The following is a 15,423-nucleotide window of genomic DNA, read 5'->3' as shown; positions in this document are numbered from 1 at the left end:
TACGGTTCTTACAGCCTGGTAACAAAAACGTACCAATTCATCAATAAAGCCAAAAATCTGACTAGCATTAAGTGATAAAAAAGAATTCTGTTCATTTACATTCAGCTATTTTTTCATTAATTTATTCAGCAACGTTAATTCTACACCTACTATATATTAGGCACATATTTAAGATACCCGTCTTAGCATTTGGGGCCGTGTGAGCTGTGCCTTTGTTCCTAGGCCCTCTACAAGCACGGAAGGGGCCTCACTTCTGTTAAAACAGCTCTCCTGGCCCACAGGTATAAACCTTAGGTGTGCCCAGGCCCAGAAGAACAGACCCGAGACTCTAACGGGCTAATGTCTCAACCAGGTAAGACCCACGTCGCAGCAAAGCCCCCTGCTTTGTGACCCCGTCTTTCTCCCCAGCTCAGCAGGAGGTGCCGCCCCCCGGCCCCCCGCCCCCTCCAGTCCTCGCCTACCTGAGACGGACATTTCACTGGCCGCCTCTCTTTGGCACCGAATGGCTCATCTTTCTGTCCTGCTGGCTCCATCTAGGAAAGAAGGTGATGTTCAGAACAGAAAAGTCTTACACGGGTGGCAGCATCCTAGGGTACTACCACTGAGAAAGGCTCATTAGCTCAGTGTTTCTCAGAGTGTGACCCTGGGCGGGCAGCATCAGCGTCACCTGGGAACACGTTAGAAATGGCAAATTCCCAGCCCGCAACTCTGGGGTGGGGTCCAGCTCCCTGTGCTTTATCAAGCCCTCCAGGGATTCTGACGCGCGCTCAAGGTGAGGGCCCACTGCGGGAGAGGAACCACTGATTCCCAGCCCACCCCTCCTGCTACAGGGGAAAGTGAACACCAGGGAGGTTGAGCTGACACAAGGACATGGATGTCCAGATTCAACCAAATCGCTCTCACGGGGTCACCGGCTACCTGATCACCAGGAGCCGGTTATTAGCTTGATGTCGCATCCCCCTCCTTGCTGCCCTGCTGCTGGCCGGCTCCCTGATTAAATTTCCCTCAGGGAGGAGAGTAGGAATGGGAAGGAAGGGCAAATAAATGGCTCTCGTGTAAACCAGCAGGGAATGAATGAAACCCTCTGTCACCTGGCAAGCCCCATGTCTTTACCTGGGACACAGAGGTACAGTGACATGGGACATAGCACGGCTCCACGCTAACAACTAGAGTGTCTAGCCATTCAGGAACAGTGATAGTGGTACCAGTGGCTGATAGAGGCAGCTACTTAAATGATAACTGAAGCCTATCTAACAACATAGACGAAAAGTGTATGGTGTACCCGCCAGAGAAAGCAGCAGAGGATCGGCTCAGGTAAAGACATCGGAGGGGAGATAGAAAAATGAAGGCAGTTGGAGAATTCAACGGAGCAAGGATTTTAAGTTCCTTCTGTTATTTTTAAATGTTCATTATACATTTGTAAACACTTAACAGAAAAATACAGTGGTTTTGAGAGATCACAGATTTTCTCTTGCACGCACCGTCTTCTACTGTTTGGGGACCTCGTGTTTGCTGTCAGCCCTGCTGCCCAGAGGAGCTGGGCTCCTAGGTCACCCGGTCCCTCCTCTCCCCTCCGCTCCCCTCCCACAGACCTTGACGGGGGACAAAAGTGCAGGAGGCTACAGGATGGAGCCCCCCTATCTGGCTCAGTCACGGGCTCTGCCATCTTCCACGAGCCCTTTAGATTCCTCAGCAATATCTTGCCCCGGCATCTGTGCCCAGCAAACAAGAAGCAGGGGAAGAACTTTATCTTCTCAGGTAAACTTCCTTCACCCAAACGGACAGGGTCAGATAAGAGGGTGTAAATAACCTTCTGTAAAACGAGTGGCAGCCTTTTGCTCAGGGGCTGGAGGAGGAACTGCACTCCCCATCTCCTTTCAGTTTTATTCTGATGGTGGACACTCCTAAGTATGGGATTCCAACCCAGAACTTTCAGGGCCGCCCTGAAAGGGAGTGTTCAGTGGGCCTGAGTCGGTGGCCCAATGTCGAAGTGGCCTGAGTTCTCTTCTCCAATCTTTCAAGAATTTAATCAATAATAGAATCTGGAAAGAAATGTTGAGAAAGCCACGTTGTGATAATTTTAGTCGAATGGATATAACAGAACCTAATTTTTTAAGGACGCCAAAGGAAAATTCATAGGTTTTCCCAATAAATCCATTTGCACTAAGAACCTTGTCCTAAATGTCTCTTTATCAGTCACCTACGTCCTTCCTGCTGCCATTAATCCCCTTTACACACGCTCTGACCCTCCATCCTCAGGATGGAAAATGACTCGGCTAGATCAAATGACCCTTTGCGTGTCCCTCCATCCACCGCCCTGCACCGCACGTGCCCGTACACACCCTGGGGACGCTGGTCCTGTTCTCTTACTCCACCCTTCAGCCCTTTAATTGCTCGCATCTCTTCTGCACAGCCTCCCTGTCCCCGAGATGAACTGGAGCGTGGCAGGGGTGGCGGGATGACCTTAGACGTGCTCTCAAGAGTCCCGCTTGACTGTGAGCCCTTCTCACCTCGCCCTGCGCCTCTGGCGCTAGCGCAGGGCTGGGAATAAGGTGGGGGGCCGTGACTGCTAGACCTGGCAATTGAGTCCCCACAGGTGGGTCTCATCAACACTACTGTTACATAAGAATCATCAGAAGTTATTGAGGAGGCAGGATGGGCCCAGGGAATTAATTACATCCCAAACACAAAACCCTCCTCTGCTCCATGCCAGGAGCTCCGTTTCCGTCTGGGTGGCTCATGCAGCCAGGCGTGTTTCCGAAGCAGGGCCGCTCACGATGACTGCGTGCGTGTGTGTGGGGTTTTCCTTCACTGGCCCTCAGAGCTTACGCGCACCTCGGGACTTGGCCCGGGGAGCAGACACTGTGTAGCCCTGCACAGTCGCCACCATCGCTGTGTCCTAGGTCGAGGCCAAGCAGAGAAGCGGTAGAAGCTGGGCCCCTCTGGTCACAGCGATTCTGCTGGTCCCTCTCTGCTCCCCATGTAAGAGGGTGGCCCTCACTCGGGGCTCTTGTGTGTCTGCAAATGTGGGCATGACGGACGTAGCTGTCTTTTACCTCTGTAGTTGCAGTTAAGCCCAACACCACAGAGGCACACAGAGGTGGAGGCAGGGAGGCTCCTGGACTCCCCATGTCCCTGGGAGGACACAGGAGGGAACCCAAGGGTGAACTGCTCCTATATTTCCCAAGGTCCTCTGAGGCTGGCAAATAGAGAAAATGGGGCCCAGAAAGACCACGTGACTCACCTCAAGAAACAACCAAATGCACAGCTGGACTCAGAACCCAGGTTTTCTGGCTCCTCACCCAGTGCCCTTTCCCCTAACCTGTTACCTTCGTAATTTCTCATAAATTAACCTGCAGGAGCTGTCCATGCGCTCGGGAGCCATGGGATGGTCTGGCATTTTGCCAGAGAGGAAGCCAGGGGACGCGCTTCCCTCCTTGTTGGCTCGGCTACAGGGACCTCGAGGCCTCTCCCTGGGAAAGGACTGCCGGTTCGTTGGGCAGGTAACTGCCCACCTAGGAAAGCTGCCTCCTCCCCAAAGCCCCTGGGACACCTACTGGGTCCCAGACCTTTGGCCTTGAGCGTGAGACCTTCTGCTCCCCTCTGGGCACCTGCCCATCCTCGCCCTCGAGCGGGTTTCAGGGCGCTGTGCGCGCCGTGCGCCTGTCTGATTGCACAGGGCACTTCATTCATTCGTGGGGCCTCCTTATCCCGTTCCTCTCCCACCACCCCTTGCTAGTGCATTTTATTCTGTTCACACAGCTCCTCTCGCCTGGGAATGCCAGCCCCACCTCCTCTGACATATTTCCCCCCAACCCATGCCGACAAAGCCAATTCCAGTCCCACCCTCGGGGGGCCGTCCTGGCCTCTTGCCCATATCCCTTTTGGGTGCTCTGTCCAGGGCATGACCCTGTTCCTGCTGTGCCCTTCCAGCTATTCGCTGGGCCATTTGGTGTGTCTCCTGTATCTTCCCTGGACCCAGCATAGGGTAGGCACCCTCTAGGCTTTCTTTCATTGCTTGGGAGAAAGGTAACAGAGGAGGAGAGAGGTTTGGCCGAGCTGGAAGAATGAGCCCTCCTCCCCCAGAGAGAGGGTGGAGGGAGATGAACAGCAAAGTGGTTTTCTGGGGCCTGACCGCTCAGGGGTCAGGCCCACCAACAAGGGTCCTCGTTCAAAGAAATCAAATGGCTTCTCCGAAGGCTAGTGTGACTCCGTCAGTCCGGGCTGCCTGGGCTGGCCCCTGCCCTCCCTGCTGTCTCACTGGCCACTGCGCACCCAACTACAGCTGCTCACAGGACTCAGCACAGCACCTCAGTCTGAGGAGATGGAGAGAAATTTTTCTAATGCAAGGAAGAAGAAAACCAGGTTGCCGTCCCTGGAATTCTAGGACAGTTTGGATGGGAAAAAAATAAATGGCAAAATCAGGTCTCTGTCTGGTGCTCTGGAGAGGTTCAAAGTTTAATGGAACATTCCATCCATTGACTAATCCCAGATAGCCCCGGGGGACCTTCAGAGTCTGGGGGAAGCCCGTCACAGTCAGAGTAAGAAGGGCCACCCAGGGTGAATACTCGCTGTGGGCCGGGAGGGAGCTGTACACTCTCCACGTGTTGGCTCGGGGGTTTTGCAGAAAGGGAGCTGAGACCCTAAGTTCACACAGCTCGTGAGAGCTTTGAACCCAGGTCTTCATCACTCCACACTCACCCCAGGCACCACCCTGGGCATTGGAAACTTAAGTGTAAAATGAGGGAGAGCTGGGCCAGGTTGCTACGTGAGCCTTCTCCCTAGTGCCCCACTCCAAGTGAGGTCTCCCAGACAGATGCCAAGGAAACGTTCCTGCATCCGGAAAGAGCAGGACTGAGGCTGCCCAGGGAGCCGTGCTCACTGTCAGGGCTGCAGCCCAGCTTCCAGGAAGAGGAGGTGAAACTCCCAGGTGGTCCCAGATGGGCTGTCACTGGATGTGGGAGGGACCCCTGATGGCCCAGAATCATCATCTTGGGGTCCTGCTGGTGTCCCTCAACCCCTCCATCAGAGCGGTGAGCAGATGGGGCACGACGGCAGAGGCCCTGCTTCTCCTTCCATAGACTAAACCCCAGGCTGGCAGGGCGGCGCCCCGGGACCCCCAGCCACTCACCATGCTGTTCCAGAGAGTCAAGGCGAGGATGGTGGGATCCTGGAGTGGTCGCTCCCCCTGAAAGAGAACCAAATGAGAGGTCCCGTGTGCCCCCGGGGCTGGGACAGCCCTGCCGCGCACTCTGAAGCTCTCCCGGCAGAGATGGGGGTCCTGATGCGCTCAGATTCTATCTCTCAGTCCCTCCCCATCAATAATGGCAGGGACTTACAGGCTAGGAGGTGAGGGCCTGTAGGGGCGCGTCTCACGTCTGGCTGCTCCTCCGCATTGTGGGGTTGTACACACTGAACTCAACAGCAGAAGGAGGTGACAGGGAAGTGATTCAGGTATGGTCTGAGTAGGAGGGGGGGACGGGAACTAATATTCCTCCTCCTACTAAACCACTATTTAAACATCACTGAAGTCCCGGAGGGACACAATGACTCCAATGGCAGGAGCCAGGAGCCTGGAGGGAGGGGCTGTCCCAGATGTACAGTGCTGAAGCCCCACAGGTGTAGAGACCTTGCTGAGCTGAGCACGTGTGCACCCACCACAGCGCTTGTGGTCTGCAGGACCCCCAGGGGGAAGGGGCGTTTGCCCAGTGACCTGGGTGAGGAAACAACTCAAAGTGCCCTCCCTTGCAGGGATAGATGTGGAGGAGCCTTCAGGGGGAGGAGTGCAGTGTGGGGCCTGGAAATTCCATCCTGAATAGTCACCATAGCTGAGAGACACTGCGGGCTTCCCAGAGCCAGGCGCTGCTCTAAGTTCCTCACATGTATTTAATCACCCTGACAACCACTCTAGCAGGCGGAATGTTAATAATGGCCCTGATTTCACAGATGAGAAACAAGACACAGAGAGTTCAAACAACTTGCCCAAGGTCACACAGCCGGCCCATTCCAAAGCCAGAAGCCGTCTGGCTGGAGCCCATGCTCTTTACCTCTGGGCGGCTCTGCCTCTCGGAACCTTCCTCACGGGGCTATCCAACCTCACGGGGAAGTTGTCCAAAAAGTATAAGAGAACACTGCAGCATTTCCCCCTGAGACTACACATCCTGGGCTCGGTGAAGCTCAACTGTGTTGGGGCATCTGCAGAGGAGAGGGCAGGGGAGGGAGAGGGAGAGGGTGTGGGCCAGGCCCTCACTCACCGAGGGTGGTGGCAGGGTTCCCTCGTAGAAGAAAGGCTGGAAAACCACTGCGAAGGACGTCTGCTCGTTGTACTTGCTGGAGGCCAGGAGCTGTTCCCAGGTTTCCTGAAGAAAGGAGTACCAGCGAGGCTCAGCCTGCCCCATCCTCACACCAGGGAGTTCCCAGCAGCCCCCCGGTCAGAATCACCCACCCATGCTATTCTGAATCACATGCTATTGGGAAGCTCCCTCTCATCTCACACTTCAGGGCCCTTTGATTAACTAAACCAGGTTTTCATTTTCCTCTGACGTCCAGCATCAGGTAAGACCCGAGAACTGTTCTCTGGGAGCTCGAGAAGTATACGCCAGCCCAGTATGTAGCTAGGGTCCCCACTCTCTCTTCAAGGGCTGAGTTCTGTACAGGGATGTGCTATTAACCACTCAAAAAATGTCATTTCCAAAGCAAGAGAAATGACATACAGCTTCATATGGAAAACTTCTTATACAAAACTGCCTCTTAAATAAAAATCATCATGTTAACGCATGTCAGTGGGAACCGTGCTTTGCACGGTTTGCTGGTGGGGATGGAGGCTTCCGCTGAGCCACGCACACTGTCTTGGGATCTCTCCTGTAAACTAGATGCACATCTTCAGGAGCCAGACCGTAGTCCAGGCTGCAGTCTGTGCAAGCCTAGTCCAGGCAAACCCGTCCACCAGCCACAGATGCAGTGGCAGAAGGGGGATGATGACCAAAAGCATCTTGGAACGACCTGCAAAATCCTTCAGCATCTTTTACCGTAGGTACCACCACCACCCTCCACTTGCATCCACTCTCCCCGCAACCAGTACGGCAGTTCCCACTTTACGTGCTGGAAGATCAAGTCAGCACCTGGAAGCGACGCAAGAGTAGCTGCTGTCGTTCGCTCCTGACTCAGTTCTGACTTCAGCTGGTGGGGTCCTACGTCAGCAAACGTGCACCCTAATTGTTCCCACCATCCCTGTTCTCATGACCACCTGCCCCTGTGAGCCAACAGGCAGTGTCCCAGAGTGCACTCACCTGATAGGCCCACTGGGTCGCAACCCTGGACAGCCGCGAGGTCTCCCCTGAGCACCTGCAGGGCTCGGCCGTGGGACTGCAGGTTAAAACAAGCAGGAAGTGAGCATGGATGCCGTGTGGGGCCGTTTAGACTCCCTCTTGGAGGAAGGTGGGGCTGGGGGCACTGGGAGTTGCTTTGGGAGCTGGGGGAAGGGGAAGCTGGAAGTCTTAGATGGCCCAGGAGAAGGAAGGAAGGAAGTACACATTGGGGAGAAAAAAGGGTACGTTATGGAGCTTCCCTGGTGGCGCAGTGGTTGAGAGTCCGCCTGCCGATGCAGGGGACACGGGTTCGTGCCCCGATCCGGGAAGATCCCACATGTCACGGAGTGGCTGGGCCTGTGAGCCATGGCCGCTGGGCCTGCGCGTCCAGAGCCTGTGCTCCGCAACGGCAGAGGCCACAACAGTGAGAGGCCCGCGTACCGCAAAAAAAAAAAAAAAAAAAAAAAAAAGGGTATGTTATGGAGACGCTGCCTCTCACTTCATCTCCTGATGCACCGCTTCCCTCACTGCTCCTCCCCCAGAAACCCACCTCCTGTTCTCCCCTCCCCTACTCTGAGCCACCGTTCCTTCAGCTTTCTTCCTCTTCAAACCCCCCTATCCTCTCTGCACTGTCCTCTCCTTTCCGTTGCCACCACCTACAACGCCCCTGATCTGACTTTATCCAGCCAGAAATCTCAGGATCTGGGCTCAGAAAGTTTAAATTATCTGAAAAATCTCAGAAATACATGGGAATCAAGTTGTGTGAAAATAAAATACAATTAGACTAAATTGTCTTTCCAATTTCTGGAAATAATACTTCTTGGCTAATAGCTGTTTTGCCCAAGCTGGTTTTTAAACTCTCAAGTCACCCTGGTGGGGCTGGGGCACCTGTCACTACGTCAACCAGGCTGCATATTTCATCCTTTAACTCAGTCCCCAAAACAATGCGGCAGAGGGCCCCTTCCGCAGCCTGACTCTGCCCCCGCTGGCTGTGGAATCTCACACACGTCGCTTTGTCTCTCTCTCACTCCACGCCTTGGATCAGCTGATGCACGTGAAGTGTCCCACGCGGTGCCTGGCGCGTGGCACCAGTCGACCAATGCTGGTCCCTTTTCACTTCCCTTTTTACCTGAGCGGAGTCCCCTGATGCCAGTGCGAGCCCCTCAGAACCCCGGAGAGATCCACCAGGTTCACAAACGCTTTGGGGACCTAGGGGGATACGAGGGGCAAGATGAGCATTTGCAAAGTCGCTGCCGCTGCCCTGCGGCCTCTCTGGAACCCCTGGTTTGAGCCTAGTTTGGGGTCTGGTTGAGCACGATGGGACTCTCCTTGGTTAAACAGGCAGGCCCTCTGGGACGTGGTTGGCTGGGGTCAGTTCAAAGCTGTCAGCTCTGTCGGCTGCGCCATCCAGAAATGGGTCATTCACCGCCCCTCACGGTGGGCAGGGCACCTCCCCAACACAGGGCAGCAGGACCCAGTGGTAATGGGACTGGGGACCCTCTTCCTCCCTAGGGAAAGGCGGGGAAGGTGAGAACCCAGAGCTCCCCTGGGATTTCCAGGACCTGCCGTGCTCACACTAATCACTTAGGGAAGCCTTGAGAGTTCTCAAGGTCCCTGCAGGCTCCAGGCCATCACTGCCCCAGACACAGTCAGAAACGGGCCTCAGGAAGGAGCGGGTCACAGAGACCCCAGGGGGGAACAGGACTGTATCCTCCCTCCTCCTTAGGGGGCGCTCTTAGTAATATCCTTTGCAAGAGTGAAGAGGTCTATCTGTGACCCGTGTTTTCATCAAAAGCACTCCAGAGCCTTCCCTTTCCCTGGGGTCTTGGTCTCCCTCCTGGGAGTCCATTTTCCCGTCCTGGTGGAGGCCATTCGAAAGAAACCAGAACCTGTCCCCCCATCCCACGGAAGGGCAGCTTCTCCTGGCTGCTGCAGGTGCCCGTGAGGGAGCTCCGGGCGCGTGGTCCCACCAAGCTGAGGGAGCTGCCAACCTCACCTCCTGATGCAGGCAGTCCAGCATTCTCGTCAGCTGGTCCATGCTGCTCGTCACGTGTCTTTGCTGTGGAAGGAGAAATGTTCTGAGTGTGGGTGGGGACAGGGGACACGGGGCAGAGAGGCCCAGGCTCACGCTGGCCTGTCCCTTCCCCTCCCCAACCCCCCATCCCCCCTCGACAGAGATGATAGTAACAAAAGCCCCATCTAGACCCCAGTATCCCACACACAAGTGTAGAGTTCCCAGAGCTTCCTGGGATTTTTGTCCATTCTCTGACTTCCCCAACACATCACCCACCAGGAAAAAAGTAAACTCTCCCAAATGAGAAGTTCTGTGTCAGGGAAGGGCAAACCCAAGGCCAAGGCAATTCTAAGGCTCACATGAGGGACATGAGACCAGATTTATTCCCAAAGACTGATGGAACCACTTTGACCTGAAGAAAATCAGGTCCAAAGGGGGAACGCTTGGATTTAAGGACCCAGATGAACCTCAAAACTTCCACATGGCACTCTTATCAGACCTTTCCCTGCCACATCTGCCCTAAGAAAAGGGCTCCTGTCACTGAGTATTTAAAGACACCTTCTTCCCACCCAATTCCTTGCAGGTAATGAAAATAAACAAATGAGAGCACTTCAAAAAACAACCCGGGTTTACCTTTTCAGTGTAAAAACAAAACAAAACAAAAATAAACTTTGCAACAAGACAGATTCCTAAGCTGCTTGCAAACCTGCTGTCCCCTGAGGCGACTTGGCTCAGACAGGAAGACAAAGCAGGCCTAGCAGCCGTTCTGTTTCCTGGGGGGGACACAGGTGGTGACTCTGGAGACAGCTGCCCATCAGTCGGGCTGGGACCGCGTGGAGGGCGGCCTCCCGCTCCTGTGTCCCCACTTTGGTGCCAGGCTGTCCTCTGGAAGCCAGTCCAGCCCAATCTGCTGCCGTAGCCAGCAACAAAGCCTCCTGTCTCATTTTTTCTCTCCCTGAGCAAGACATTAAGCATCACACTTTCCCTTCTTAGGAGTCATAGGAACTTCGGTCCAGAAAGGTCCTCACTGCCTGAATCATATGCAGGGCATCCCTCTTTCCTCGGGGAATCCCTGTATGCGTCTCCTCAGACTGCAAACCCTGATTTAGAAACCTCTTAGTCAAGGTGCTGATTCACTGCTACAGAGTGAATCAGGGCCCACCTAGGCTTTCCAGGTATTGAATGGTTGTCCTTGGGGCACCAACTGTCCCTGATCCTTAGTGGAAGACATGATGCTCCTATAAAATGTCCCCTGCCTAGAAGGTCACACGTGATAAACTCCTCCATAACTCGAAGTCAGGAAAAAGCTTATTTCTTCAAAGGAACTTACACATTTCCATATTTTGCCCCCAGAATCAGAAGAATGCTCTGTTATCAAACATGTGCCTGCAACCAGACTTAACTTTTTCTACCAAGTTATTTATCTGGGATTTATTCCAAGAAGTAAGATTATTCAGTCAAAAGACACAAACACTTTTAGGTTTCTTGAGTCATACTGCCAGCGTGTCCTCCAAAATGTTGGCACCTGTTTCTAAAGGCATCTGCAAGGAATGAATGGGTATATTTTTGAAACCAAGTGTCATCCATTAGATACCTTAAACTACAACTTGCTTAATAAATAATGAACTGTAACCTGCCTTCACTGATCAAGTTCCCTTAATTGTTTTTATAAAAACTTGCATGTTCTCCAAGCATTCCATGGCCTAAATAAGATGTTTGCCCTAGTTGTGTTTCAGGAACTTGGAGTCGGCTGTTCACTGGCTCAAGCTCCAACTGGACAAGACTGGTTGAGGCCTCCAACTGGGCATGTGTTGAGTGTCCCATCAGTGACCTTCTGATGTCAGAGGGCCCAGAACTCCACCTTCAGAACATGCTAACGCTACCATTTTCTGAACATGCATCCCATGAAGAAGCATGTGTCCCCCTGAAGAAGCATGTAGCTTAGCTGCACCTGCTCAGAACGATTACCTCACCTTTTTCTTCTCTCCAATCACCTATCCCCCACATTCCCCATGCCTCGGACTGCCCTGCTTCTTTATCCCATAAATATCCCGAGGCGGATTTGAGATTTGTTCTCGCATCTCCTCACTTGGCTGCCTGGTGAATAAATCCTTTCTTTCTGCAAACCTCAGTGTCCCAGCATTTGGCCTGTCATGCATGGGGCAGAGAAACTTGATTCAGTAACAGATTTTTGCAGTGTTAGGTTTTTTGTTTTTCTTTTCCTTTATTTTTTCTCTTCTTGCAATTTTGTTCTCACTCCATATAACTAGACTTTAACTGGAGAGCAGTAAGCAAGAGTCCAGACCCTAAAAGCATCCCTGTGTCACTGCTATGAGCCAGGTTACTAGTTAGCTCTGAAGCACCTGCCTTTGAATTGCTGCATCCACCATAGCAGCCCTGAAGAAGCACCATCACTGCCTAATGAATGGTTCCTGGTCTTACTCTCTTATGGCTTTGGTCTTAAGAAATCCCTAAAGAACACATGTGGACACAAGCCCTTGTCTATTCCCCATGAAAGGAGCCCAAAGGTCTCTTAGGGGAGGAAAATTCCAGGTCCTAAGTAGGGCAGGACCGGAGTTTAACATTTCTTCTTAACAATAAAATACCTTTTTCTCACATGAACTGTTTCAGGAAACCTGCCATATGTATGCCACAGTTAAAGGCAGAGCTGCTCTGTGAGGTCGGGTGGAAGCCTGGAGCCCACAGTCTCAGAGCACCTCCTGCAGCCCCTGGGACTCTGCAGAGCAACCCCTGAGGGAGAGGCCATGCCTGGGATGTGCTTTGGGGATGCAGAAGTGCTGTGTAAGAGCTTCTCAGATGGGGGATCCTGGTTAGCTGTGGCCAGAAGCGCCACCAGGGAGACTAGGAGGTGAGGGCTGGGTCTGGGCTGCAGAAGCAAGAGTGCAAGAGTGAAGGGAGGAACCAGCCAGCCCAGGCCAAGGAGGTCGAGAGCCAGAACCATGAGCCACAATGTCCTTTGGGGGAAATGGAAGTGCAGGTGGGATTTATTCTAGGCTCCAAAGCCTCGGTGGTCTTTGGGCAAAAGGAAAATCAAGACGGAAGGAAAAACGCAATACAGTGGGAATACGAGTGGATGATAGTAAACATCGCTTCAGTGAGTTCAGTTTACAGAGATTAAGTCACTGGTATGTAGCCATTTAGAAATCAGGAGTGGAGCATGGCTACTTTTGTCATATGTTTACAACCAATTAAAAGTGTGAGGTTCTAAGTGTGAATAAACTTAATCCACATGTATCAACATGACTAGATCCTGAGGGAATTTCACATGCTGACAAAAAATCATTGGCTTTGATAACAACAAGTGTTGGAAAGGTTGTAGGTAATGGGTGCACTCAGACACTGGTGAGAATTATGTGATATTGTCATTTGTAATACGAGGTATATATTTGGTTTTTGTCCCCTTTTGCGGCACAGAGCTCATAAACCATTGGAATTTCCTAAGTGATGAGAGCATAAAAGTGTATTTTGCTGTGTTAATGAGGTGACTTTGGAACTACACCTAAGGATGGGGGCTGGTTGCCAGGAGAACCAACCCTGGGATCAGAGAGTTGGAATTTTCAGTCCCCCTGCCCACGACCGCCACCCAACCTGGGGCTGGAAGTTGAATCAGTTGCTGTTGGCCAATGATTTAGTCAATCCTGACTATGTAACGAAGCTCCATAAAAGCGCAGAAGGATGGGTTCAGAGAGCTCCCCTGCTGGTGGCCACCTGCAGGTGCTGGGAGAGTGGCCCACCTGGAGAGAGCACGGAAGCTTCTCGCTCTTTCCCCATACCTTGCACTATACATTTCTTCCATCTGGCTGTTCCTGAATTATATCCTTTTATAATCAACCAAGAACCTAGTAAGTAAAATGTCTCCCTGGGTTCTGTGAGCCACTCTAGAAAATTAATTGAACTCAAGGAGGGGCTTGTTGGAACCTCCAATCTATAGCCAGTTGGGCAGAAGCTCAGGTGACAACCTGGACTTGGGATTGGCAACTGAAATGGGGGCTGGGGACAATCTTGCAGGACTGAGCTCCTAACCTGTGGGATCTGATACTGTCTGCAGGCAGATCGTGTCAGAATTGAGCTGAATTGTAGGACACCCAGCCGGTGTCTGAGAATTGCTTGGTGGCGTGGAAAAGCCCCTTATATGTGGGGACTGGTCCCAGGATATTAGCATATAAAGGTGTTCAGCTCCTTTGGAGGGCAATTAGGCAGCCCTTTAAGACTTAAAGTGTATGTATCTGATGACCAGCAATTCTGTGTTTACGAATGTACTCAAGGCACTTTCTTCAAACTGCTTTGATCATGACCCACAGTGTGAGATATGTTTCACATCACAACCCGGTACACACATATCTATATATAAATGAAGCAAAAATAATCACGAACCAACACTTACCTTACTACATGCAATGAACTCTAATATTTTATAGTTGATCCTAGTCTAGTTCTTTTTTTATAATTTTTGGTTGTAATCTTTTAAACTGATTTTTGACCCACTAATATACTTCAATCTATAATCTGAAATATAATAAATTACACTGTAATTGAATACAATGAAATATAATCACTGTATTTAGAAAACCACCATGTTCAAGTAAATGAACAAGATTGTTTATATTAGTGGAAAACTAGAAACACCTAAATGGCCATCAATACAGAAATAGTGAAATAAAATGTAGTAAATGTACACGTGGGATACTATTTAGCAAGTAACAGGAATAAACTCAATCCATATGTATCAACATGACTGGATCTCAAAAACACTTGATTAGTGAAAAAAACTGTTCAGTGGTACATACGATATAATACTATTTATGTTAAATCTCTCTCTTATATACACACACATAAAGGAATACTAGGATTTACAAATATGCAAAAAGTTTGGAAATAAAAAGAGAGAGGATTGGAGGTGGTGGCTAAAGGGTATTTTCGCTTTAACTATAATGTTTCATTTTTTAAAAGAAGAAAGCATCTGTGCATTGCTTGTGTAACTAAAATTTAATAAAAATAGTGCATAAATGGACACGCACACAGGAATACATCATGCATGTATTCAAGAATGCATGTAATGTACTGAAGGAATAAATACACGAAAGAATGCAAGAATTCACATAGGAATGCTCGAACACAAGATAAAATACATGGAAGAAATCATGAATGAGTGTAAGTATCAATGAATACATTCAAATATTAAAAAAATCAAACAAATGCTAGCATGAACAAACTCATCATAAGTACAATAATGTGTGCCTGCATGTAAGAAGAGAGAATGAATTGATGCACGAATAGATAACTTATGGATGGATGGATGGATGGTTGCGTGGATATATAGAGGAATGCAGCCATGCCTAAATGCTTGTTTGAGCATTTCAATGCATGAATGTGTAAATTCACGAGTAAATGTTGGTGTGCAAAATGGCCAAAGTGCAGGGGGTGGTGCAGACAATAAACAGGGCATGGAAATTTCCCTTGGTATGGGAGAAAACAGACGTGAAGTAGAATAAGCTTCAAGATCTATATGCCACAAACCCAGGAGATCTGCAGGAACATTGTTTAACAAGAGCTGATTAGGGAAGGTGGGCTTCTGTCAGCATTCTCCCAGCGCCTAACATCACTAAAGGGAGGGGATTTTGGTGGTGGAGCAGGGGTCATGGGGCATTTGGAGGAAGGCAAGAGTACGTATTTGGGAGAGGGGCACAGAAAAGAAGAGGACAGCATCTCAAGAAACTTCACCCTTGCCTGTGCCATGGCCTGGTGGAGGCCCTGGAAGGCTGCTGAAAGGACAGTGGGCAGGTGTTTGAACTGCCGTAAGTGGCAGGGCCAGCTGGGTGGCAATGAGGCTTCAGGCTCCAGAAGGGTCACCTGTATGCCATTTACGTCACCATGGCCTAGGCCTCTAAGCCACCCTCTCACTTTCAGTTGATCCTAACCTGGACACTTGTCAATAAAGACTTAAGTCATAGTCAGTCACCCACCTAAATATCTTAAAAGTCACATGTTTCATATCTCATTCCTGGCAACGCCAAAGAGCCTGGAAGATACAGTCTACCTAATAAACAACTAGACAACTTCCCACTAAAACTAGGGTTCACG

The 15,423-nt window shown here is 50.9% G+C and overlaps 1 protein-coding gene across 1 annotated transcript in view; it reads right to left on the bottom strand.

The window, feature by feature from the left end:
- PLB1 (phospholipase B1) overlaps positions 1 to 15,423 on the bottom strand; it is a gene marked incomplete at its 5' end in the record, with an annotated part of 123,289 nt that overhangs the window by 75,691 nt on the left and 32,175 nt on the right. Inside the window, 6 exons of the mRNA XM_082672605.1 lie at positions 462 to 533; positions 5,132 to 5,188; positions 6,255 to 6,359; positions 7,290 to 7,365; positions 8,437 to 8,516; positions 9,304 to 9,366. Coding sequence (XP_082528731.1) covers positions 462 to 533; positions 5,132 to 5,188; positions 6,255 to 6,359; positions 7,290 to 7,365; positions 8,437 to 8,516; positions 9,304 to 9,366 — 453 coding nt within the window. The remainder of the gene's footprint in view (positions 1 to 461; positions 534 to 5,131; positions 5,189 to 6,254; positions 6,360 to 7,289; positions 7,366 to 8,436; positions 8,517 to 9,303; positions 9,367 to 15,423) is intronic.

The sequence above is a fragment of the Grampus griseus genome (assembly GCF_964374135.1).
Source record: "Grampus griseus genome assembly, chromosome: 15".
Classification (NCBI taxonomy): Eukaryota; Metazoa; Chordata; class Mammalia; order Artiodactyla; family Delphinidae; genus Grampus; species Grampus griseus.
This window is presented reverse-complemented; position numbering and strand designations above follow the sequence as displayed.